The sequence below is a fragment of the Delphinus delphis genome, chromosome 9 (assembly GCF_949987515.2).
Source record: "Delphinus delphis chromosome 9, mDelDel1.2, whole genome shotgun sequence".
In the NCBI taxonomy this organism is placed as follows: Eukaryota; Metazoa; Chordata; class Mammalia; order Artiodactyla; family Delphinidae; genus Delphinus; species Delphinus delphis.
Window position 1 is genome coordinate 84,528,171 of NC_082691.1, and position 24,871 is coordinate 84,553,041.

At 46.3% G+C, this 24,871-nt stretch overlaps 1 protein-coding gene across 1 annotated transcript in view; it reads left to right on the plus strand.

The window, feature by feature from the left end:
- Nucleotides 1-3,813: 3,813 nt before the first annotated feature.
- The window catches only part of STRIP2 (striatin interacting protein 2), a 42,180-nt gene continuing 21,122 nt past the window's right edge, over nucleotides 3,814-24,871 (plus strand). Inside the window, exons 1-13 of the mRNA XM_060019995.1 lie at nucleotides 3,814-3,967; nucleotides 9,367-9,436; nucleotides 12,473-12,547; nucleotides 13,556-13,690; nucleotides 15,037-15,157; nucleotides 15,928-15,996; nucleotides 16,194-16,300; nucleotides 17,028-17,155; nucleotides 18,036-18,239; nucleotides 19,470-19,705; nucleotides 19,957-20,022; nucleotides 20,707-20,770; nucleotides 21,690-21,761. Coding sequence (XP_059875978.1) covers nucleotides 3,833-3,967; nucleotides 9,367-9,436; nucleotides 12,473-12,547; nucleotides 13,556-13,690; nucleotides 15,037-15,157; nucleotides 15,928-15,996; nucleotides 16,194-16,300; nucleotides 17,028-17,155; nucleotides 18,036-18,239; nucleotides 19,470-19,705; nucleotides 19,957-20,022; nucleotides 20,707-20,770; nucleotides 21,690-21,761 — 1,482 coding nt within the window. The 5' untranslated portion in view covers nucleotides 3,814-3,832. The remainder of the gene's footprint in view (nucleotides 3,968-9,366; nucleotides 9,437-12,472; nucleotides 12,548-13,555; nucleotides 13,691-15,036; nucleotides 15,158-15,927; nucleotides 15,997-16,193; nucleotides 16,301-17,027; nucleotides 17,156-18,035; nucleotides 18,240-19,469; nucleotides 19,706-19,956; nucleotides 20,023-20,706; nucleotides 20,771-21,689; nucleotides 21,762-24,871) is intronic.

Here is a 24,871-nt window from a genome sequence, read left to right on the forward strand (position 1 = left end):
ATATCCACTTTCTTTAGTTGACAACCTAAACAAGTTCTATATCCTGTATGCAAGATGTTTTCTTCCCTATCAGAATCTCATGCCACTTTGACTTCTGTTTGTCTAAACTAAGGGCCACAGGGCTGGAATAGCCTGGGTAATTGGTAATGGTTCAAAGGTGGCCCATTCTCAAAGGAGAATGCAGCAGCTAGCATGGAGCCTGTAAACCAGCTGGCAGGATTTGCTCCACTACAGCAAGGTTGTTTTGTTGGTTTTTTTTGCGGTATGCGGGCCTCTCACTGCTGTGGCCTCTCCCGTTGCAGAGCACAGGCTCCGGACGCACAGGCTCAGCGGCCATGGCTCACGGGCCCAGCCGCTCCGCAGCATGTGGGATCCTCCCAGACCGGGGCACGAACCCGTGTCCCCTGCATCGGCAGGCGGACTCCCAACCACTGAGCCACCAGGGAAGCCCTACAGCAAGGTTTGACTCCTCTTTTGTGAAGGATGGAAACTTGAGTGCCTCGGTCTTAATTTCAGATTCACAGGGTAATCCCAGGCTGCCCACTGCTGTGCAGTTTCTCAATCTCGTGATGTTGTGGAAAGAGCTTGGAGTCAGGCTGACTTGACCAGCTCTACCATTTACAAGTTGTGTGACTCGGCCAAATTATATAAACATTCAGAGCCTCAGTTTTCTTGCCTGTGAAATGGATAATGCTTATCTCCTAGAGTAAAGATTTAATGACCTGATTTAATTTTTAAAATACTGCTTACAGACCCAGCAAACACTAGGTACTACATAAATATCGATTCCTTGTCTCAGCCTAGGGCCCTACAGCCTGAATTGCCTCATTACACCCACATGTGCTCTTTATAGGGCAAAGAGGGTATTCTTATCCTTTTTCTATTGTACTATTTTATCCTGGCTGCCCGATACCCTCAAAAACTAGGTATTTTAAGACTTCCTGCAATCTTATTTTTAAGCTTTTTCAATGCCAGGTGTTATCTATATAATCACATATCCAACCTCTGGATTAAAGTGGAGTGCTTATATGGGGAAAGGGGTATGTTTGGTCCTTGTAACTATACCTATTTATACCTCTAGCCCTCTGCCAGCAGCTTCAGAATACCTGAGTTTGGGGACAAGGGAAAGTGGTAGTGTAGGTTTAAAAATAATTCCACACTGGAGCCATCTCTGCAAGATGTGGACCAGTCCCTAATTAGCTCCAAGGTATATTTATGGGTACCTCTGTAGTCAGTGGTGTTGATGGCTGTCACTTCTTTGTTGACAAATAAGCTAAAAGAAACTGAGTGTGTGCCAATTACATGGCCCAGAGTTTCAAAGTTTTCAGTTAATCTGTGGTTTCTTGTTACTTCTTCCAGTAGCTGTTTCCAGATATCTTCCTCCTTATGATAAGCTCTGAAAGTCTGGGCCTCTAATGATTAGATAGTTGTCTGATCTTTACTGGCTCCCATTCTACTGCAGTGTGGAAAAGATACTGGATTGCGGTCTCTCCCCATGTTGATTCTTTGCAATCTCCATAGCACTGCTTTTTTAAACCCCATCTCCCAAAGTGAAGCCAGATGGAGCTCTAGGCTCAGCAAATGGCTTTACATAAAGGCCAGAGGGGACTTGAGAACTGTTGTCCTCAATTCTACTCCCAACTGAAGATTACTCTGCTCCCTTGGCCCTAGGGATAGGTTGGAAAAAGAACAAAACCTCAAAAGTAGCCACTCCTGTATGTCACCATTGTTGGGGATCCTGATGATTGACTAGGCTCACAAAAGAATATGAAGTTCTGGGCTTGTCAATCCTAGAGCTCTGACTGCTTAGGAGGAGATATACTGGGAAGAGGGAAGGTAGAAAATTATGTTATTAAGAAGCCCCAATGGGCTGTGCTGTGGCAGGTTTACCACACTGAAGCAGTGATGAGCTAGGTGTGGGTTGTGAATTTTAAAGCAGAGTATGAATCTTTAAGAGTTTAACAAAATTATACTCCGAAAAAAATTCCAAAATCAAATAGTTTAGGCCTTGAGCCAGAGACTTTCTTAGAAATTCATATCAATTCAATTCTGTTTAAACCAGTGGGTCTCAACCACAGAAGATTTTGCCCCCCGCAACCCCACCCAGGGTTATTTTGCAATATCTGGAAACATTTTTGGTTGTCACAGTTAGGGGGAGGGTACTGCTGGCATCTCGTGAAGAGAGGCCAGGGATTCTGCTAAACATTCTACAGTGCACAAAACAGCTCCCCACGACAAGACATTTTTCAGTCGATAGTACAGAAGAAACCCTGTGTTAAACACACAGAAATGAGCAATACACAGATGAACAAAAGCTGCTCTCAGAGAGCTTATATCCAGGTTGAGGTGGGTGGGTGGTGGGAATGGGAGAGGAAAGGGAAAATTGTGGGTGGGTACAGTAAGGAGATGTTGGAGACCAGGGAGAGAAAGGAACTCAGAAATCTCCAAGGAGTGCTCACTCTCAACTCTGCCTTGATCTGTCGCCTACTAATTAGCAGAGGAAAGTGTGAGGGAGAGGTATGATACAAGAAGGGGGGATAATTCCTTTGGGCCCCTTACTTTGAGGATATAGTAGAAAATATAAGGATTGTGGATCCAGGCAGACTTGGCTGACACCAGCACAGCCTGAGTAGGTTGATGAGGGTCAAAAGAAAGGCTTTCTGGAGAAGGAGGTGATGACTAAATAGAATTTTTAAGGAAGAATAGAAGTTAGCCAAGAGAAGAGCAGAGTTTCCTCCAGTGAGAGACACTGAAACAAGATATTAGAATATGATACCTTGGGAACTGCAAACAAGGAGTAATTAGTCTCTGAGAGTCCCGGTTTCCTTGTCAGTAATATTGGATTAGTGAAAACAACCTGTAGGAGAGATATATCTGGAAAGAGACTAGTGCAATGCCTGGAACAAAGTGGCAGTTCAACAATCCCCCCCCAACTTGTTTGGGGCTTCTATTACTATCCCAGACTGCACACATATTTACTGTAAGACGCTTTTTACGTAAGTTCCAAAGTGGGCAAACCACACAGCCTCATTTGCCCCAGGTAACACTGAGCCCTTAGGAAGGATCTTAGAATGAAGGAAAGGACTGGGGCACAGGTGGCTCTGGGGATTTGTACTCCAATCAACTTTTACTCCCTAGCTCACACCATGAGGAAGATGCACCCCTTCAGCAGAGAAAGGCAGATGGCCAGCCCGGAAAGGCACCAGCAATTTCAGTGAAGTAAAAACGCCCCGCTCCACCCCTCAACCCCCAGTCTCCCAGTCAAGCCCTCACTCCGAGTGGAATGAGTTCGCCTCTGAAATCTCAGCTTCCAGAGAGGGAGAGTCGCTCGTTTCCTGCGGTGTCCCTGGCGGGTGGCCCCTTCGACTGAAGCAGGATCTGGAAAGTATTCAGGAGCCAGGACTTGGGGGCAGAGTTCTGTGATACTGGGGAAACGAAGACTGCAGTGGAGCAGCAGGCGGAGACTGGAGCTCCCCAAAACGGTCGCTATTTGGGAGGGGGTGAGGGCTGAGGGACACCTAGTGAGCAGCAGAGCTGACCACCTAGAGCTCAAGGCCCAGGACGTGGGAGGTGGAGCTAAGAGCCGACAGCGGAGTGTCAGGCTACCAGCGACGCCGCGGGAATGGGAAAAAAAATCCCTTGAATGAGCCCCCTCCAAGTCCCGCTCAGAGAGGTCGAACAGCCAATCGCGCTGCAGGGTGGGGCTGCGGAGAAAGGTCTCAACCAATAGCTGAGGAGGGGGCGGGGGCCTGGCTCCCGGCGCGCGGCGGCTGTGGGGTAACCCGTGGCAGAGAGCGCAGAGCGGCAGAGGGGAGCTGCTGAGGAGAGCCGCATGGAGGACCCCGCGGCACCCGGGTCCGGGAACCCGCCTGCCAATGGCTATGGCAACGGCAACGGCGGCGGCAAAGGGAAGCCAGCGGCGCCTAAAGGCCGGGAAACGTTCAGAAGCCAGCGGCGGGAGTCGGAGGTGAGGAGCCCGGAGAGCTTTCAGTTGGGGCCGGGAGACGCCCGGGGCAAGAAGCGTTGGCTGAGGTGTTTCGGTCGCGTGCCCCTCCGCCGCCGGGAGACCCCTGCGCGCCCCGTGCCGCAGCCTGAACTCCGGGCTCTGCAGCCCCTGACCCTCTCCGTCCGTCTCCTGCCGCGGGTCTGGGGCTTTCTAGCCCTCTGGCCTCCCTCGGGGGGCGCGAAGATAGAGCCTGATAGCCAGAGTCCCGGATACTTTCACATATTTATCTCGCTTAATCGCTGTAGCCCCCCGGAGTGGTAATTCGTAAGGCCGATTTACGGAGGAGGAACAGGAGCGGAGAGGTGAAGTGAGTGGCCTGAGGGGTGGGAGGCCGGAGCCCGACCGCAGTGAAAAGGGGCCGGCGTGGGGGCAGCCGCCCTCCCACCCCGAGGCGCCCCGAGCCGAGCAGAGCAGCCGCGTGACTTGGGCCCTTCCCCTTCCCCCCGTGTGCTGGCCAGCCCTTGAGGGAGCACTTTCCACGGACATCAGGCCCCCACCCTGTAAGGGTTAATGATACAGGAGTCAGGCGGGGCAGTACCGGAGCGAGTGGATGGACCCCCCCCGCTACGATACAGACCCACAGAGAGGAGTATGAATGTTCCCTCTTCTTAAAAGAAACCCTAACTAGGATGAAAGGAGTGAATTAACATTCACTCCAACCCCCTCATCCAGCCAGCTTCCATCAGCTAGCCAAGAGCAGAACCGGATCTGAGCGGGGAATCAGACCACAAAATGTCAGGTGTGGAAGGGTCTATAGAGGTCACCGGGTTTTAGCCCTTGCTTTGACGGAAGTGGGAGACAAAAGTAGCTTGCCGAAGGTCATTCATCTGGCACAGTGGCCAGGGGTACCAGGCTTTGGGTTCAGTCAGAGCAGGTTTTGAGGTTTTGAATCCCAGCCCTACCATTTACTCTTGGTGTGACTTTTGGCAGATTGCCAGCCTCTGAGCTCCAGTTTCTTCCTCTGTAAAATGAGGTTAATACTACCTGCCTCAGAAGGTTGCGATAAAGTCAAAATGAGATAATTGAATATGAAATGTTTAATTCAGTGCAGGCACGGTGCATGTAGTTGGTTAGCGCACAGTAGCTCTTAGTACTATATTATCATCATCATCAAGGGACAGAACTGGTAGTAGAAGCCAGATCTTAGGCATCCCAGTCCACGGTTTACCATTTGAATTGTATTTCCGTTTCAAAGGGATTTCATGTATGCTTTCCATTTTGATACAGACAAGCGGGAATCCATCCCATTTTATAAAAGAGAGAAGTGGAGGAGGTGAAAAGACTGGCCCCAAATCACACCACCTTTCAGAGGCAGAGCTCAGCCCTCCTGCCATACTGGATCAGGGTTTTATGCACCATATCATCACCCTCCCTGCCTCAGTACGAATCTGGCCTTTTAGGGCACCCTGTTTCTCCTTCCCCCATAGAGACATCGTTCTTGTTCAGATGGTTTTTGGGGGGTGGGGCAGGGGGATGAGTCTTTTATTAATTCAACAGTTGTTGAGTTCTTTCTATATGCCCAGCACTGTTTTAGGTGCTAGGGATACAGCGGTCTCTCCACAGTCGGGGTGCAGAGACAGTGTGGGAGTGAATAAAATAATTTCGGAATGATATGTTCTATGGGTGAATTAAAACTCCTCTTGAACCAGGAGGCCTTTTCCCTACCTATCAAGTCTTCCTTCAGGAAAAGGCTCTGATAGTTTTACTCTTGCCAGTGAGTTCAGTATCCAGAGACTCAGAGCTTTCCACCTGCACCACAGTTTACCCAGTTTACTGCCTGATTGTCTGCAGCTGCACTTTTCATGTGGAAATGAACAACTGCAGTGATCCTCACCATCTGAGCTTATTGCCTGCCCAAAGGTTGGCCGGAAACATTAGCTTTCCTTCACCTTCCACTGCAGCAGGAGAGCTGCTCTTACCTGTCAATACGTCCCCTATCACAACACCCAGGTGCCAGACTCTCTGCTTGACTCTCAGATAGATGACTATCTGCTTTTCCTTCCCTCCCTCCTTTTGCATTCCTGTGGAAAACAGTCCTGGGGAGGATGATTTTCTTTCCTCTCTAGGGCTTCAGGAATTACTGGAAGAGAATTACTGTTGGCACAAGTCAACAGAGCCTCGTACATCACTGTGTTTATAGGGGCACCATTGACCTACCCTCTCCCAATGGCTTAGTGTATGGATATCCTAACCTTAAAAGGAAGCTAGAGAATGATTGTTTGCTTAATAAAAAGATTCTTAACCTAACCAAAAGATTCACCTCAGACCTCTTACAGCCAGATTTCTTGCTTCAGGTCGTTCCCAAAGTCCTTGACAAAGTTTAACTGGTTTGTAGCAAAATGAGGAAAATTCAAGGCATTGAAGTGAGTTTTTCATAAAATGTAGTTCAATACGTTACATTTAAAGGATGTATGTAATTTAAAACAATGTTTTTCAAACTGTAGGGAGTAACCTGTGAGTTGAGACCAACTTTTTTTTAAAGAAATAGACTAATTGGAAGTACTGGTTTATCACATATAGTAGTGGTAAATATTATTTTGTTAAACTTCTGTTCCAGTTTTGTGTGTGTTGGGACATGACGTAAAGTTTACTTATACTTCGACTTACAGTCAAAAAAAGCTTCACTGCTTTTAATGGCTCTTATTCTGATATTTTGTCTTTTGCATTTTGGGGGTATTAAATGATTTTTTAAAATTATATATATATTTAAGAGATTTTTAAAGTTTCTACTTAGAAAATAAAACATCAACAACCTTATGTCATTCTCCACCATCCACCTTTTTTTTTTTCTTACTGGTCCCTGTAATCCAGAAGTTTAGAAATCTTTGCTATAGTGGATTTAAACATGAATCACCTTTTTGGCAGTGTAAATTCATAAAGTGGTTTTGGAAAACAACTTGTCATGTACAAAGAGCCATATAAATTGTCATAAGGTTTGATGCATTCATTCCCGTTATAAAAATCTGTCAGAGAAGATCCTAAATATGAAAAAAATTTATGAGTATTACAGCTTCATGTATATAGTAAAGAAAAATTAAAAACATATGTTCAACAATAGGGAATTGGTTAAGTAAGCCAATAGATATCTGTCCACTTAGCTGTTTATTTATTTATTTATTTTTAATAAATTTTTTTTTTTTTTTTGGTTGTGCTGTGCAGTTTGTAGGATCTCATTTCCCCCACCAGGGACTGAACCCAGGCCGTGGCAGTGAAAGCCCAGAATCCTAACACTAGGCCATCAGAGAACTCTTCTCTTAGCTGTTTAAAGTGACAGTTATAATAATATGAGACAGGGACTTCCCTGGTGGTCCAGTGGCTAAGACTCCATACTCCCAATGCAGGGGTCCCTGGTCAGGGAACTAGATCCCACATGCATGCCACAACTAAAGATTCTGCATGCCGCAACTAATGATCCAGGAAACTGCAACAAAGATCCTGCATGTGGCAACGAAGATCCTGCGTGCCACAGCTAAGACCCAGCGCAGCCTAAATAAATAAATATTCATTTTTTAAAAAGTGAACCTTTATCTTTAAAAAAATTATAGTATGAGAAAAATTCCTTTATAATATAATATTAAAATCATAAGTAGAGTAAGTAAAATTCTTGGAGTAACCGTCCACATAGTGCTACCAGGTGCTGGATTGTGTGCTAAGTGCTTTTCCTCTATTATCTCATTTAGTCCTTACAATGACCCTATGAATTATCCTCATTTTACAGATGAGAAAACTGAGTACGTCATTTTTCAACAATTCCCTGATACCAATTCAGTTCTGACACTACCCGTAGTTAGCACAGACCCCACAAGTTAAGGGCTCAGTCCTACAAGACTGCCCCCACTTCAGATGTCAGCCACAGTGGAATCCCCAGACTACCTGCACTTCTGCCTGGCCAACTGTAGATTCAGGGGTTACCATGACTGTCCCCCTCAGGTTCGATAGATTGCTAGAACAACTCGCAGAGCTAAGAAAAGTGCTATATTTATGACTACAATTTTATTATAAAGAATACAACTCAGGAACAAAATGAAGAGAGGCATAGGACAAGGTATGGAGGTGGAGTGGTGCAGAATTTCCATGCCCTCTCTGCGGCATTACCCTCCTAGCACATTGGTGTGCCCAAATCACATTGTTTCAGAGTTTTTTTGTTTGTGTTTTTTTGCGGTACGCGGGCCTCTCACTGCTGTGGCCTCTCCTGTTGCGGAGCACAGGCTGTGGACATGCAGGCTCAGCGGCCATGGCTCACGGGCCCAGCCGCTCCGCGGCATGTGGGATCTTTCCGGACCAGGGCACGAACCCGTATGCCCTGCATCGGCAGGCAAACTCTCAACCACTGCACCACCAGGGAAGCCCCAGAGTTTTTATATGGAGTTTCGTTACCTAGTCATGGTTGGTCAAACCACTGGCCACTTGATTGAACTCAGTCTTCAGCCTCCTCCCCTCCCTGGAGCTCCTTTTTTGAAATTCTCACTCTAAGTCACCTCATTAGCATAACCTCAAGTATGGTTGACAGGAGCTCCTTATGAATAACAGGCACTCCTACTACTCAGGAAATTCCAAAGGTTTTAAGAGCTCTGTGCCAGGAAGGTGGGTGATGGGGCAAAGACCAAATACATTTTTTATACTACATTGAGGCACAAAGAGGTTAAGTAACTTGTTCAAGATCACATAGTATGTGACAAGACCTGGGATTCAAATTTTTTTAAATTCATATTTATTAATATATTGGTAGGAAAAATCTATCCCAAAATGCTTAAAGAGGTTCGGGTGTAGGATTATATTAAAAATACTTTTAAAAGGGTATTATAAATTTTTACATACAACATCATAGGAAATCTAGCCTTTAGTACAATTTGAAGTAGAAATGCTACCTTATTTGACAGTCCTAAAATTGTGGAATATTGGAACTAAGGACGTCTTTTTATATATGAGGAACTATGATCCACAGAATGAAATCATACAAAATCATACAATGGGTTAATGACAGAGCTGAAGTCAGAATCCAGTTTACTTCTTTTGTTTTCATCCGTCTTGTTTTTCTAGAGATCAGCTAGATGTTCTTCAGGTCTGTGTTTATGTAGATCAGATATGGGCACAGATTGTAGCTTTCATATCTGTTCATGATCCTGGTCCTTTGCCCAGAGTTTCTGATTCTATATAGGAATCTTCAGCCCAGCCCCACACTGAGCCTCTAATTTTGGCTTGGAGGAGGGTACTTCTTGGATGAAAGGCCCAGATGGAACCCTCCTAGTTGCCTTCTTCCTCTAACTTTGGCCTCCAAGAGAGGTGGAAAATGAAATGAGGGTGTGATCTCCTTTTGTCAGCCTTTTTCCCAAGTTACCACGAAGATTTCTCCATTACAGGGCTCTGTGGACTGCCCTACCCTGGAATTTGAGTATGGAGACACAGATGGGCACGCAGCAGAGTTGTCAGGTATGAGATAGATGGGTCTGTAAAGAGTGGAAGGTTGGCCAGGAGGAGAGGGAAGATGCCTGTGCTCTCCCCTGGCAGCTTGTCTGTTCTCAGCAAGTGGCTATAGAGCACAGACTGTTCTCCACATTCCCACTTCTCTACACCTTCCAGTGGTCAGTATCTCTTTGTTTGCTTTCACATTTCTTTCTGTGAATGCTTCCTTGGCTATGTATGGCATTCTCCATTCTTTCATTCTATCCCTGTTTTCTGCTCACCCTTCTTTAATTCTCTTTTGGTGCACTCTCAAATCTGTTTTCTCTCCACCTTCTCCCCATTTCTCCTTTCTTTCTCTTCCCATAGTCACCCATATCTTTTGGGTGCCCCTTTCTGCCACCCACTCCATTGCTTTCCCATTCCATCTCTCTCTCCTTTTCTTTTCTACCTCCATCTCACCCCCTTCCCCTAATACTTGCCCCTTATTAAAGTCTCAGCAATGTCTGAAGAAAAACTGTGTAGACAACTGGCCAGCTGAGCAAAGCTGAACATGTCATCTATATCCATCACCGTGGAGCTCTGCTTGGATGTTTCTGAGCTGGGGTTGAGTGATCCCATTCTTCTTTCAGTGCTGGACTGCTTCTCTCTGGATTTTTAGCTTGGCTAAACGTGATCTCCTTGCATTAAGGGCCTCCATGTTACATGTGCTACAAATGCCAATTATTAATAAATGAGCTTTGGGTGGAAATTATGTGAAAGGTAAATATTCTGTCACATGAAAGTGACACTTTAAGACAGGCTTTTTCAGAGAAAAGAGACAAACGCTTTTAAAGAAGTTCTTGTGAATAAACATAAGGAATAAATTTTGTGATGAGTGACAGAAATAGAGAGCTAAGTTTAATAACTAACCAAGGGTTAGAATCCAAAATATGAATACACACACACATAGAGAGAGAAAGAAATGAACATCCCAATAGAGACTATAGATAAATGGTCAAAGAATATGAATAGGAATTCACAGAACAGAAAACCATGTGGTCAGTAAATATATGAAAAGATATTCAATTATGTTAGGAAATGGGGAAAACCAAATTAAAATGGTGAGATATTATTCAACAATCATCAGATGCAAAATTTAAAAGCCTGGGGTTGGTGAGGGTACAGAGAAATGAGTACTTTTTATACATGGCTTGGCATGAGGGAACAGAGTATAGAATTGGAAAGCAGTTTAGTTATATCTAGCAAAGTCGAATTCACACATATTATGACCCAATGATTCTAGATGTACACTTTAAAGAAATTCTTGGGCCCAAGAAAACACTTACAAAGATGTTTATTGTCGCCACTGTGAAAAATTGAAAACAACTTAGTAGGGGAATGGAGAAACTGCAGTATATCAATATGTTAGGCTACTGTATAGTCATTAAAATAATTGATCTATATCAATATGCTTCAATGTCAATAAATATTAAAAACATATTAAAGGGGAGAAGAAACGGTGACAAAATAATTTTTACAAGCATCAAAAAAACTGCTTAAACACACAAGTCTAAAAGATGTTTCTAGGAAGTCTAGTTGCACACTTGATTGAGAACCGTGTCAGTTAAGTGAATGGATGTGTTCATCACACTGCTTTTCATGTAAGCTATTGAAAGACATAATAAAAAATGCTTCTAAGAAAAAATAATTTATACAATATGATACTGCTTGGATAAAAACTTGAAAAATAGAACAATATCATGTGTTGTTTACGGGCACATAGATATGTACTAAAAGTATAAAAATAGGCATGTGAAGCATACATACCAGTTTCATCATAGTGATTATCTCTAGAGAGGAAAATAAGACTGGGAAGGAAGAAGGGACTTTAGCTGTCTGAAGCAAATATGACAAATGTTAACATTTGTTTAATCTGAGTAGAAGATAAACGCAGTGTCTTTTATGTACTCTGTATTTACCTGTAGTATATGAAAGTTCATGATCTAAACTTTAAAAATAAGACAAAAGCAAAGTTCAGTACCTAAGAGCCTTGCTCCCTGTTTTAACTGGGTTTGTGCCCTACTCTTAAAATATATATATCTACACTACTCACTAATGACTGAAGAATTTAACAAACAGAACTGGGATTTGTTTCTGGTCACTCCAGGATTCTGGAACTCAGGACTCAAAAGCCCTGGCTCCCAGACAAGGTATTTCTTGACCATTAGACAGCTGGCTGGAATATAAGTGAATTTCTCTTGCTTTGTGAATTATCTGTGACCTAGTTAAATTTCCAGCAAGGGTCTTAGTTAGGGAGCAGAGTTTTGAGGAAGCACCTATTGGCTTAATGACGTCACTTCTTCGTTCTCTGTAAGGTGAGCGTACTTGTATAATGTTCTGGGGTGTGTGTGTGTGTGTGTGTGTGTGTGTGTGTGTGTGTGTGTAGGAAAGGGCATTTTTATTTCTCATAAGCTGTCTGCATTTTGTATTGAGAGGCTGCTGTCAGCAAACTTAGATTTTCCTGGGCACAGGCCGCCCTTTGGCAATCAAAGCTGCTTCTATATGGTTTGATTCTGCCTCTGCCCGGGTGGCCATGGGCAGGAACGTAAACTTCTGTACCCTTCGAGGAAACTCAGCAGGGAGAGAATGAACTGGCTCCTTGAATAGCACAAGGATCTTGCCTCTAAACTTCAGGAGTTGTGTTGCCCCCTTTTTCCCTAGAGACAGGATTAGTCCCAGTCTGGGTTGACAAGCAGAAGGGGTTGCAGCCCTAAGAACCAGCAGTGATGACATTCAGCCCTCTCTGTTCCAGCCCTCCTCCTGGCCCTCACCAAATGTTGGAGCCTGCCTTCTCTGCTGTAGCAGCCAGCTGGCAGGAGGAGGACAGGTTTGATGGTTTAATCACCCAGGGACACAAGTGGCTATTTTTAACTGCTCTGAAAAGGAGGAAGCTGACTGTGGATTGAATTGGACACAGGAATGTGTTGGAAGCTTTAGCTCTTTCATACCACCTTCTCCACCCCAGGCCCCTTCTATAAGGATCTGCTGAATGTTTGTGACTCTGTCCTATCTTTCCTGCCACAGAATTGTATAGCTACACTGAACACCCGGAATTCACCACTAACAGGAGGTGCTTTGAAGAAGACTTCAAGACCCAAGGTGATCCCAGATCCTTATTCATAGAGATCTGCTTTTTCTCTCCATGATATTCAAGGCTGATCTAGAAAAAGCCTAAAATAAAGTATGATCCTTCTTCATCCTCTCCATAGCCATATAACTTCTCTATTCCTTTTTGCATATGGGACACAGAGTTTTCTATATCTCAAGTGCAGAGGTCACGGAGTGGAAGCAAGAGAAGCCTGAACTGGGTCCCTTTCCCTGATGTCAAGGGCCCAGAGAACAGAGGAATGGGGAGGTGGGGCTGGACTGGTTCCCTGCTGCCTGGTAACCCTGTGCCCAGCCTAGTCTTCGACCTTAGTTTTCAATCCCTGTCTCCAATTCTGCCTCACTCCTCATAGCATCTGGTAATAATTTCATGTGCCCACCCTGTGATCCACTCAGACCTCCATTTCCTTACTTGGTCAGTGGCAATTCAGTGTTCAACTCAGCAAATGTGTGGTGAGTACCCATTTTGTGCCAGAGATGCAGGAGGCAGGGGTGAAGGTGAATTTACAGTATCTTTAAAGAAATTATAGTCAGATAGCAGAGGGGAGATGTGTACGTCACAAAACTAGCTGAGGCCAAGAGGAAAATGGGAAGTGTCATTAGAGAAGTAAAACGTATCATGGGGGACAGAGCTTCTGGCTGGAGCATTAGTGGGAAAGAGGTGATTTTGTATTGAACCTATAAGGATGAATAGGAATTGGATACATAGGGAGATAGAGGGAACTCCTTGAGGAAAGGCAGAGAGATAGAACTGTATAGGCTGGGGAGGGGGAAGCGGAAATGGAGGGGATGTGGAGGAAGATGAGGCTCTGGAGTGGGCCAGAACATTTGGGTTTTTTACTTTTCCCATCCCTTATTCTTTCTCAGCTAAACAAGGAAAGCTTTCGAAGAGAAGAATTTATTGGGGGGCTGAGATCAGAAGTACATATGCTATCATCAGGAGCCTTTCCAGGAAGGGGAGGCAACAGCTGACACTAGATCTGTATGGCCTTCTGTTCCCAGTGCAGGGTAAGGAGTGGCTGGAGTTGGAGGAAGATGCCCAGAAGGCCTATGTGATGGGACTTCTGGACCGGCTGGAGGTGGTCAGTAGGGAACGGCGACTGAAGGTGGCCCGAGCTGTTCTCTACCTGGCCCAAGGTGAGTGGCCAGCTTTGCCAACTTGAGAGGGGTGGACACTAGAGAGAGAGAGATGGTGTTAGCAGGACTAGGATGAGGCAGGCCACGCTGGGAAGGTTCCTGTCTCTTGAGGACAGATCTTGTCATGTGCTAGAAGTAACCTTGTGCTTATGCGAAAGATGAGGAGATGATGGTAGGTACTGTTCTGGATCCCTTGGAATTGGCCTTTCTCTTTCCAGACATGCCAGGATTTCTTATAGTGTTCTTTTTTTCCTTAGCCTGGGCTGTAATCCTATGTGGAGACTAGCAAGAGGGTCACTGTGGCCAGAGCTGACAGTGTACCACCAGCTGAGCATGGAGGTTTCTTTTACCAGCTGTGGCCTGGTTCTGACACTGAGAGGAGGCAGGGAGGGTGCCACCAATTTACACGTGGACCCGCTGCATTGTTTCTCATTGGCATTTAGAAGGTCCAAGCCAACATAGCAGGAGGAGTGGATGCTGTGAGTAATTTGGAGAATCAGAACTCAATGAGATTAACTGAGGAAAGCTTCCCAGAAGAGACCTATTAGCCAGGTGTTGGAAAGAAAAATGAGCCTAGCTGGAGTAGTAAAAGAAAGCCCTGAGGTCAGAAATAAGAAGACTGTTGGCAGAACCAACTAGATGGGAGCTAAAAAAACTGTAAAAGAAAAATCATAAATGGAGAGGAAAGAGAGTGGACATCTGGTGAAGGGACGACTGCAGTAAACAAGGCAGTGCCCAAGCCTATCTCTTGGGTCTGGCACTCTGGCCAAGTTCCAGCTGCCAGTACCTTCATCTTTTTGCCTGAGGGCTTTCTGTGCAGCCCACATAGGGCAGCCAGGAAGTGCTAGGGAATTAATGTTCTCCCCTAGTCCAGCAGCATTCCTCAGTGACTGCCAGAGGCTAGTGGATGAGCAGCTTGACCACCTCACCCCTCTTGGGTGGGATGATTCTGAGTTGTTTGTTTTATGTTTTCCAGAGCTTCTCCCCACTTGGTATTGAGCTCTTGGCTGCCTTCTCTTCCCTATCTCACTTCTCCACTTCTCTACCGATGGTTCCTGGGGTCAACTCCCAAATAAACTACTTGCACTTGAATCCTTATCTCTGGATCTGCTTCTCAGGGAACTCAAACTTAAGACAAACCAGTGATGAGCACATTGGACCTAACCCTGGAGACTGCTTCTCCTCTCCCCTGCCTCATTCCAGGAAGTTCTGGGGGGCACTTGTCCTTTGTTAACCTACTTGTTGGACAGAGTGTTGGGAGATAGTCTTCAGATCATGGGGCAGGGTGGAAAGAACTGGAATAACCCACTCCTCCTCAACCCCTGCGGCACTGTCTGGTCCTTTAGGCACTTTTGGGGAATGTGATTCAGAAGTCGATGTACTCCACTGGTCCAGGTACAACTGCTTCCTGCTCTATCAGATGGGGACCTTCTCGGCCTTCCTGGAGCTACTCCACATGGAAATCGAGTGAGAAGCCTTAGGGGAGGGCTGGCGACCCCGTTCCTTGAAGGGTGCCTCATCTCCTATGCTGGTTCCCTCACTGTAGAGCCCTCTGTGAAAGCTGGGTCTATTCACACCTCCTCCAAAGCTCACTGACAGTCCCCCTCCATCCAGCCATGGTCTCTGATAGTCTGTCCTGCTCCCTAAGGTTGGGCTCATCAGCAGGCTCTGCCCCACTTACAGCTTCAATCCTGGGCCTCAGGGGCCGATCCTGTATTGCTTTTGTATCCAAATACCTTCTTAGCCTAACTGTGGACTCCATGAAGGAAGCTGTTCTACCTGAGAACATGACCCAAGATGGATGGGACCAATTCCTGTTGCTGTGCCCAGTTCTTTCCCTCATGGTTACAGCTCTAGAGGTGGCCTTATCTGCTGCTACCACTATAGTGACCCCTCATATTGTCTCATGCCTATCACCCAGGAGTTTTAGTGGGACAAATTCTGTTTATTATTCACCAAGTGTTGCTTAGCATCTGTTTTGTGTCCAGCACAGTACTAGAAACAGTGGAGATTTTAAGAGGAGCAAATATCATAGACCCTGCCCTTGCCTGTCTTCACCACAGATAAGGGTTTGTCTAGGTGGCAGGAGAATTCTATGGGCTTCTCTACGTTAGACCAATTTCTTTAGCTACATAGCCAGGGAATGGCAGGTACTCATGTTTGTGCATATGATAAGTGTGTAACACGGAGTAAAGAGGCCTTACGGGTTCCTGTTTCCTCCCTCATCCCTGTGGCAGCAACAGCCAGGCCTGTAGCAGTGCTCTTCGGAAACCAGCCATCTCCATTGCTGATAGCACAGAGCTCCGGTGAGTGGGCCTGCCCATGGGATTGGAGCAGGGGATCGTTAGCAATGGGTTACCTTTGCCCAAATTTCAGACGCACCCAGGACACTAGAAGTTGCTAATTCCACTGGGTTGGGCCACCACAGAGACCATCCCTGAGGTCTCAGACTTTAGGTTGGAAACTGCCTTGGGAACCTCTTGTGACCCTTCTGTAACCTCAGGGTGCTGCTGAGTGTCATGTACCTAATGGTGGAAAATATCCGCCTGGAGCGAGAGACAGACTCCTACGGGTGGAGGACAGCCCGGGAGACCTTCCGCACTGAACTGAGTAAGAAGTGGCACTCGAGGTGCTTGTGGCAGAGGGGAGGCATAGCATCTGCCTAGGAGAGACAGACAGTTCTTCTTCTTCTTCGTCTTCTTTTTTTTTTTTTTTTAGAGCTAACATCCCTTCTTTTAGGACAGAGATACTTTGTGGTGGGCTTGAGGGTCTGGCTTGATTGCCCCTGTGTCTATGAGCTAGGCCCAGTCATATGTCTTCTCTATATCTTGGTTTTGGTTTCCTTGGTTATAAATGGGAATAGTCATCCCTCTCCCATTCGATCACAAATCCCACATGAAAAAAATGAGTTGACTTACCTTGAAAATATGAGTTGGTATTGTCATCAGTCAGGGATAAGATATGAAGGCCTTTGGGATTTTAAAATATATACTATATTTGTTGATGTGGGAAAGTGAGTTGTGATCTACAAAATGCATTGAGTTCCTCAGCCAGGAAGCATCTTTATTACCGTTGATTATCTTTATTACTGTTACTTCTAGTTTGATATCTACCCCCAAGCTTTGGGAACTATGCCATTTTAACTCCATGACCTCCCTTATCCTGCCCTCGGGGGGTTCACTCTGGGAGCTCTCTAAGCCTCCTTCTAAGGACCAAGTACTCAGATTCTTTGCGGGAAGGTGAGTGCCTTCCTCAGCGTCCAGAAACAGGGTTACAGGGACTGGGTCTCAGCTGCTTCATCCTCACTTTCTCACTTGCCTCTCTCCACAACCCCCAGGCTTCTCCATGCATAATGAGGAGCCTTTTGCCCTTCTGCTTTTCTCTATGGTCACCAAGTTCTGCAGCGGCCTGGCTCCCCACTTCCCCATAAAGAAGGTCCTGCTTCTGCTCTGGAAAGTAGTCATGGTGAGTGGCTGATTCACCCCTCTCCCATCTCATCAGATCAGCAGTGCCCTCTGCCACCTCAGTTTCTTCTAGTCTGATTCCAGGGGGCTGGAGCTAGGCAGAAGAATAGGGAAGCTGTTAGCCAGTGGAGGGACAATAAGGCTGTCCTAGAGAAATCAGATGTTCTGTTTCAGAGTAGGTTACCTATTTCTGTTGGACTGATGGGAGATGCCACTTTTTGAGTTGGGGTGTCATTGCACCTTCCCCTGATAGAGCTAACGTTTCATGGAAAGAACCCTGGCTGAGAGTTGGGAGATCTGGCCTCTGCTGATACTGAGAAACCTCAGGCAATTCTCTGTGTCTCAGTTTCTCTAGCTGTAAAATGTGGGGTTTAGTGCCTGCTCTCCATCCAGATAAATAGAGGATTTGCTTTTAAAAAATGAAGTCCTCATAAGTGTATGGTTGCAGTTTTGTTACTAATTATTCAACCCTATCCTTCCCCCGACTGGCTGAACTACATACCCTCCAGGGCAGGCCTTGAGTGATTCTGGGGGGTTATAGTATCTAGATCTGCTCCTTAAAAGGGGGTACATTTTCCTGTTTTTTTCAGTGGAGGCCCCCAGTGGTCCTTTTCCTTATTTCTGGTGATGTTTCCAGCCCTGGGTCGGTAAATAATGCTTTATCCTGACCCCTGAGCTCTGAGGGTTAGTAACCACCTCTGAGACTGGGGATGGTGACCACATTTTTTGCCTCCTCCTGTTTTATTACTTCCTAATTAAGGAGGGGGTCTAAGGGGACTGGAGGTTGTGGCTCTTCCTCTCCATCCATGCTTCCCTGACCTTGCTCCCTCTGACTTCCCTCCCTTCCTCTCTTCTGTGCCCCTTTCCCGTTTAACCCTTAGTTTACCCTCGGTGGATTTGAGCAGCTGCAGGCTCTCAAAGTACAGAAGCGGGAAGAATTGGGCCTGCCTCCACTGGCTGAGGACAGTATCCAGGTGGTGAAGAGCATGCGTGCTGCCTCCCCGCCCTCTTACACTCTCGACCTGGGGGAGTCTCAGCTGGCACCACCACCCTCCAAACTGCGAGGCCGCCGTGGTTCTCGAAGGGTATGGACTAAAGCAGACAGTAGTGTTGTGACACTAGCTGGCCAAAAATCAAGATTCTAAGCAGCTCTGGATATGGTAGGAAAGAGCAGTAAATGACCCAGCTCTCCTGCCCCTGACTGGCCCTGAGACCAACCTGAAATCTTGGTGTCTATACTTCAGCCTCTATTCCTGAGCCCTGACAGGGTCCTGGGCTGTCAAGATGTAACATTGTGATATCACATCATAGACCCATGTCTCGCTAAGGATCATTGGCCTAGACCTCAGTGCCTGGAGTTCCCTAGCACCCTGAACAACAGTTGGGGTATAATCCTGGGCATAGGTACCTGGTTGAGGCACTTTATCATTGTCTTCGCAGTAAGATTTACTCTGAGCCAGCCATGCTCTTATCTGGCCTTGGAACCAGAGACTTACACTTACAAGATGACTGGTTAGGGTTCTATAGTCTGCATCCCTAGAAAGGTCACAATGACAAGTTGCGCTGAGAGCTGACCATGCTCCCATGAACTTACCTGCCTGATCTACTTGAGTTCACCGACTACAGGTGACAGGCTCAGACAGTCACACTCAGTAATCTAGTCTACATTATCTGCAATGTGATTTTTTTTAACCTTTATTTTTTTGTTTTATAAAGTAATGCTTACTCATTATAGAAAATTTAGAACAAATATAAAAATGTGAAGAAGGGAGAAAAAAAAGTCACCCACAATCTTAACAACCAGAGGCAATCACTGTTAACTTTTTGGCCTATTTCTGTCCAATCTTTTTTTCTTTCTGTGACAAGATTTAAAATTCCAGACTTGCTTCCCTCTGCCTAGCAGCAAGCTTCTGTCCTCCTCTTCCTCAGTCAGCCAGCTGGTGTATGCTCACAGAAGGCAAACTAATTGAATGTTCACCTAAGTAGAGCATAATTAGGAAGGAAAGTGCTGGCAAAAAAAAAAAGGCATCAGTACTTTCTGAAAGCTAAGTAACTGTGACTTTGGGATTATCAATGCTCTGTTTCCCAGCCATTGGCATGGTTGTGTGAGAGCTGCTTGTCCTGGAATTGGGCCTGGTGGGCACAGTAGGGTTGAGATGGGAAGGAAAAGGTCTCACTAGAGATGGGTTCTTACTTCCATGTTCCCTGAAGTCTAGCAGCCTGTGGGTTGGGGTGGTCTTAGACAAGGATGCCCAGGGTGAGATCTCTGCACACCTTCCCTCTCTCTTTCCACCTACTCCCCTCCAACCCCCCAGCAACTCCTTACTAAGCAGGACAGCTTGGACATCTACAACGAAAGAGATCTCTTTAAGACTGAGGAACCAGCCACAGAGGAGGAAGAGGAGTCTGCTGGCGATGGAGAGCGTACCTTGGATGGAGAGTTAGACTTGCTAGAGCAGGACCCTCTAGTACCACCTCCACCCTCACAGGCACCCCTCTCTGCTGAGCGGGTGGCCTTTCCCAAGGGCCTACCGTGGACCCCAAAGGTCAGGTAGGTTTGATAACACCAAGCACCCTGAGCTTCGGGGTTTCAGTCACTGGAGGCCCAGGGTGGAGTGGTCTATGTATTCAAGGCTCAATAAGCTGGTCTGGGAGTCGGAACTCCTGGGTTTGAAGTTCCCTGCTGTCTTCCCTTACTGTTCCAGTTCTCCAACTGGAGGAGTAGGAGCCCAGTAAGGGTCCTTCTCTCAAGGTTTGCTTTTCTTCCCTTCTCTGGGATTTGTCTCTCCACCGTCCTCTCAGACAGAAGGACATTGAACACTTCTTGGAGATGAGCAGGAACAAGTTCATCGGATTCACTCTGGGGCAGTAAGTGACTGGATGGTCAGAACTGGCTATAGAGTGGTTTTTAGAGGGCCACGGGAGCGGGTGGCCTAGAGTGAGAGATGTTGCCTGGTCGTGATTATACAACCCAGAGCCATGGGCAGCTCCCAGTGACTGCTTTGGGTTCTTGCCATGGAGTTTTTTCCTTCCAGTTTCCTAGAACTTTTATGTTCTCATCCAGGTGTAGGACCTTGAGCAACAAGTCATTTCCCTCTTGAACATCAATCTCCTTGTCAGTGTTATTAGACGGTCCCTGCAAGCCCTTCTGTAATGGGCCAGAATTCCGTGAAGAAGCGACATGGTTGGAACAGATCTTTCCCCATTCCCCCACCCTCTTGAATCCTCACTCGTCGCTACAAAACCTGAGAAACCATTGTTTCTACCGTTTCACTGTCAAAAGTGTTGGGCAACATGCCCTTTTAAGTAGGAACCTGCTCCCAGACAAAGTGAGTCCCCAAAAGACTATACAGAAATCCTGATTTTCAGGGACATTTCCCTGTACCATTATTCTTTTTGTGTCCTGAAGCAACGATGGGGGACCTGGTAGCTTGCAGAGAAAGATCCAGGGTACCAGATGGTGAAAGTGGCATGGTTCACATGACTCCAGGGGGTATTGGTAATTCTCTCTACTTTTGACCCTTATGATCTGGTGTGTCTTGCATTTCACAGGGACACAGATACCTTGGTTGGATTACCCAGGCCCATCCATGAGAGTGTGAAGACCCTCAAGCAGGTGACCAGGGTGGGCTCTCAGTCTTCAGGGATAGGGAGCCATCAAGGCAAGTTGGATGACTAGGGTCCTGGGTCCTGGGTGGTGCTTTTCCACCAGACACGTTCTGAACCTGTTATTCTGTACTTCCTCCGCAGGCATTTTGGCCAAAGAGGTAAAAAATCAGGTCTCTCCGTACCTACTCAGTGTCCTATGTTTAGATAGATGAACAAGTTCTCCTTTCTTCCTCTCATTCCTTTTCCCTCCTCCAACCCTTCTCTCTCTTCCCACTTATTGCTTCCTTCCCTTTCCTTCTCTCTCCTTAGAGGCTCACTAACTTCCACAGGCCCAGGATTGAGTAGCAGTCTGCTCTGTATCCAAAGTGTGTGTGTGCACGAGTAAGAGTAGTCATTCCTTGCACAGACCTTGATCCCCACCCCACCCCATCATCATCACTCTGTACACACACAGACACACATACAGGCACATGCAGCAAAACTCTCAGGGCAGTGGTCCAGGGGCAAGGGCCTATTCTTGGCTTCCCCTCGCACGATTTTTTGGTTTTTTTTGAAAGGCTGCGCCATGCGACATGCAGGATCTTAGTTCCCCAACCAGGGATCGAACCCGTGCCCCCTGCGTTGGGAGCACGGAGACTTAACCACTGGACCGCCAGGGAAGTCCCTCCCCTTGCACTTTGGTTGAAGGTAAATGCTAAGGTATTTGCTGCCCTTCAAACATGGAAATATGGAATAAACACTGTATTGAAGCACTTTGCTGCTGTTCATGATGCAAAGGTAAATAAGGCTCCTGCCTTCAAAGGGTGCGTAGTGTATTTGGGCTGACAGACCCATAAACAGGACATTTCCTTGTCATTGGGAAAATGATCACTGGTACACATGTGATCGAGGCCCTCAGCCCCTTGTTGATGTCTTATGTTTCCCAGCACAAGTACATCTCCATCGCAGATGTTCAGATCAAGAATGAGGAAGAGCTAGAGAAGTGCCCCATGTCTTTGGTGAGTCAAGGGGAATCCCGCACAGGAGGAAATCTGTCTGCAGTGCTGTCGCATAACTCGCGTGCATGCTGTTACTGTATGCATGACTCTTACTGTATGCTAGGCAAAGCAAGGTCTCTACTTTCACGATACATTAAAGTTGGAGAAAAACGATAAGTAATTAAGGAAACGAGAAGACTTTCAGAGAATGGTAGATATGGTTAAGAAAATTTAAATAGGGTGACATATCATGTAGTAGACTATTTTAGATTGGGCAATCAGGGTATGTAGACCTCTGAGAAGGTGATAATTACCTAAGATCTGAGGTATAAGAAGGAGCTGGCCATAAGAACATCAGGGGAAAGAGCATTCGAAGCAGAGCGAACAGACTTATTAAGAAGGTAAGAGCAAGCTCAGAATGTTAGAGGTAGTGGATGAAGGCTAGTGTGGCTGGAGCACGGTGGGGAGGGGGAAGGTTGTCTGAGATGGGGTCAGAGAGGTGGCCTGGGGCCACTTTACACAGGACATTTAAGCGAAGATAGGGAGCTTGAAGTTGATTCAAGGGACAAAGGGAAGCCTTTGGAGATTTTAAACCGGGGAGTGAAGTGACATGATCTGTCTTTTTATAATAAAAACCATTGGCTACTTTGTAAAGGCTGGATGAGGAAAGAGTGGAAGCAGGGAGGTTGGGAAGCTCTTAAAATAGTCAAGGTGAGAGATGATGGTGTTTTAGATGGTGGTAGGAAGTGTGGAGATAGGGAGAAGTGGATGAATTTGGTTTATATTTTGGAGGTACAGCTGACAGGAGTTGCAGTTCAATTGGCTGTGGATAGAGAGACATAAAGGGCAATCAAGAATAAGTACCATTTGTCAAGATGAGGAGTTCTGTTTTTTTTGTTTTTGTCTTTTTAATTAATTTATTTTTATTTCTGGCTGTGTTGGGTCTTCATTGCTGCGCGCAGGCTTTCTCTAGCTGCGGCAAGCGGGGGGCTACTCTTCATTGCGGTGCGCGGGCTTCTCATTGCGGCAGCTTCTCTTGTTGCAGAGTGCGGGCTCAGTAGTTGTGGCGCATGGGCTTAGCTGCTCTGCGGCATGTGGGATCTTCCCAGACCAGGGCTCGTCAGGCAGATTCTTAACCACTGCACCACTAGGGAAGCCCTGTTTTTTGGGTTTTTTTAATGTGTTTTTTTCCCCCTGTTTTTCTTTTTCTTTCATTTCTTTTCTTTTTTGTGGTTGGGGGCACTGTGCTGTGCGGCTTGCAGTATCTTAGTTCCCCAACCAGGGACTGAACCCCGGTCCCACAGCAGTGATAGCATGGAGTCCTAACCACTGGACTGCCAGGGAACTCCTAGGAGTTCTGTCTTATCAAGGGTTCTATTTTGGTTGTACTAAGATTTAGATGTCCATTAGACACCCATGCAGAGCAGCCAAGCAATTAGGTATATGGGTCTAGAGTTCTAGAGAGAGGACTGACTTAGGGAAATAAATTTGGGAACTGTTGACTCATGGACAGTGTTAAAAGCCATCGAACTGGCTGAGATAACCTGAGGAGGGAGTAAAGATAGAGAGAGAATGGAACCCAGGACAAAGCCCTGGGGCACACCAATATGTCAAGGATGGGATGATTCAGGAAAGGAGCCAAAAAAAAGAAAAACCCTCAATGAGGTGGGAGGAAATCCAGGAGATTGTGATGCCATAAAAGCTAAGCAAAGAAAGTCTTTCAAGGCTTCCCTGGTGGCGCAGTGGTTGAGAATCCGCCTGCCAATGCAGGGATCACGTTAGATCCCTGGTCCAGGAAGATCCCACATGCTGTGGAGCAACTAAGCCCGTGTGCCGCAACTACTGAGCCTGCTCTCTAGAGCCCGTAAGCCACAACTACTGAAGCCCGCGTGCTTAGAGCCCGTGCTCTGCAACAAGAGAAGCCTCCGCAATGAGAAGCCTGTGCACCGCAACGAAGAGTAGCCCCCGTTCACCGCAACTAGAGAAAGCCCGTGTGCAGCAACGAAGACCCAACACAGCCAAAAATAAATAAATAAATAAACAAAATTTATTAAAAAAAAAAAAAAGTCTTTCAAGAAGAAGGGGGTGATCAGCTATGTTAAATGTTGCTAATAAATGGTGCTTGATAAGACCTTAGGTGCCCATTGACTTTGGCAACATAGAGATAACTGGTGACCTTGATAAGAGCAACCTCAAGTGAAGTGGTGGGGCCAGAAGCCTAGTTGGAGTGTATTGAAAAGGGAATGTAAAGAAAGGAGGTAGACTTAGTCAACATAGACAAACCACATAGAAGTTCTGTTGTGAAAAGGAAGGTAGAAATGGGGTGGTAGCGCAAGGAGGATGTGGGTCAAGGGAATGTTATAGCTAGGAGATACTGGAGTGTGGAGTCCTAAAAGGGTTGATCCAGGAGAAAGGAGATAATTATAGAACTGATGCATTCGATAAAGCAAAAGGGTGTGAGCACCAGCGGAGGGTAGCCTTTGGTAGGAGCACGGGTGGTTCATCCTTCATGTCAAGAAGGAAGGTAGAGACTCTGATAGATTTGGTGTTGAGAAAATGAGGCTGTGCCTGTCTGATTGCTTCTGTTTTGTCCGTGAAGTGAGAGTTAGGGTCAGCAACTGTTGAGGGGCTGTGGGATGAGGGGATTGGTTTGAAGAGAGGGGAGAACGTATGAAATAGGCCTTTTAGAGAACAGCAAGGCAAACATGCAGGATTGCCAGGATTATTATCCATTTAAGCAGCAGAATAGAAGGGGCCTGGTTACTCCTCCTTGCTTCAGGGTCTCATGGCAGTGACCCTTGTCCTGTAATAGAGCGACCTGGGTGGGGAGGAAGGACTGCACTGGCCAAAGATGACAGTGGCCTGAATGCCTCTTGATAAAGGGCTACTCTGATAAAGGGCTTAAGTGGGGTCATCACAAGGACAGAGCTGTGCATGAGGAGCCTGGTCAGAAAGGAGGAAGGGATGTTGTAGAGGGTAGTGGAGAAGGGAAGAAAATAGTTTCCACCTAAAATTTTCCCTGCTAATACCCCTTCCTGCCTCTCCAGGCCTTTATTAACCCTCTCTGTTGAGTCACCTACCTCTCCTTTCTGACTTTGGAGCAGCCCAGAGCTCTCAGATGGCCTCAGATT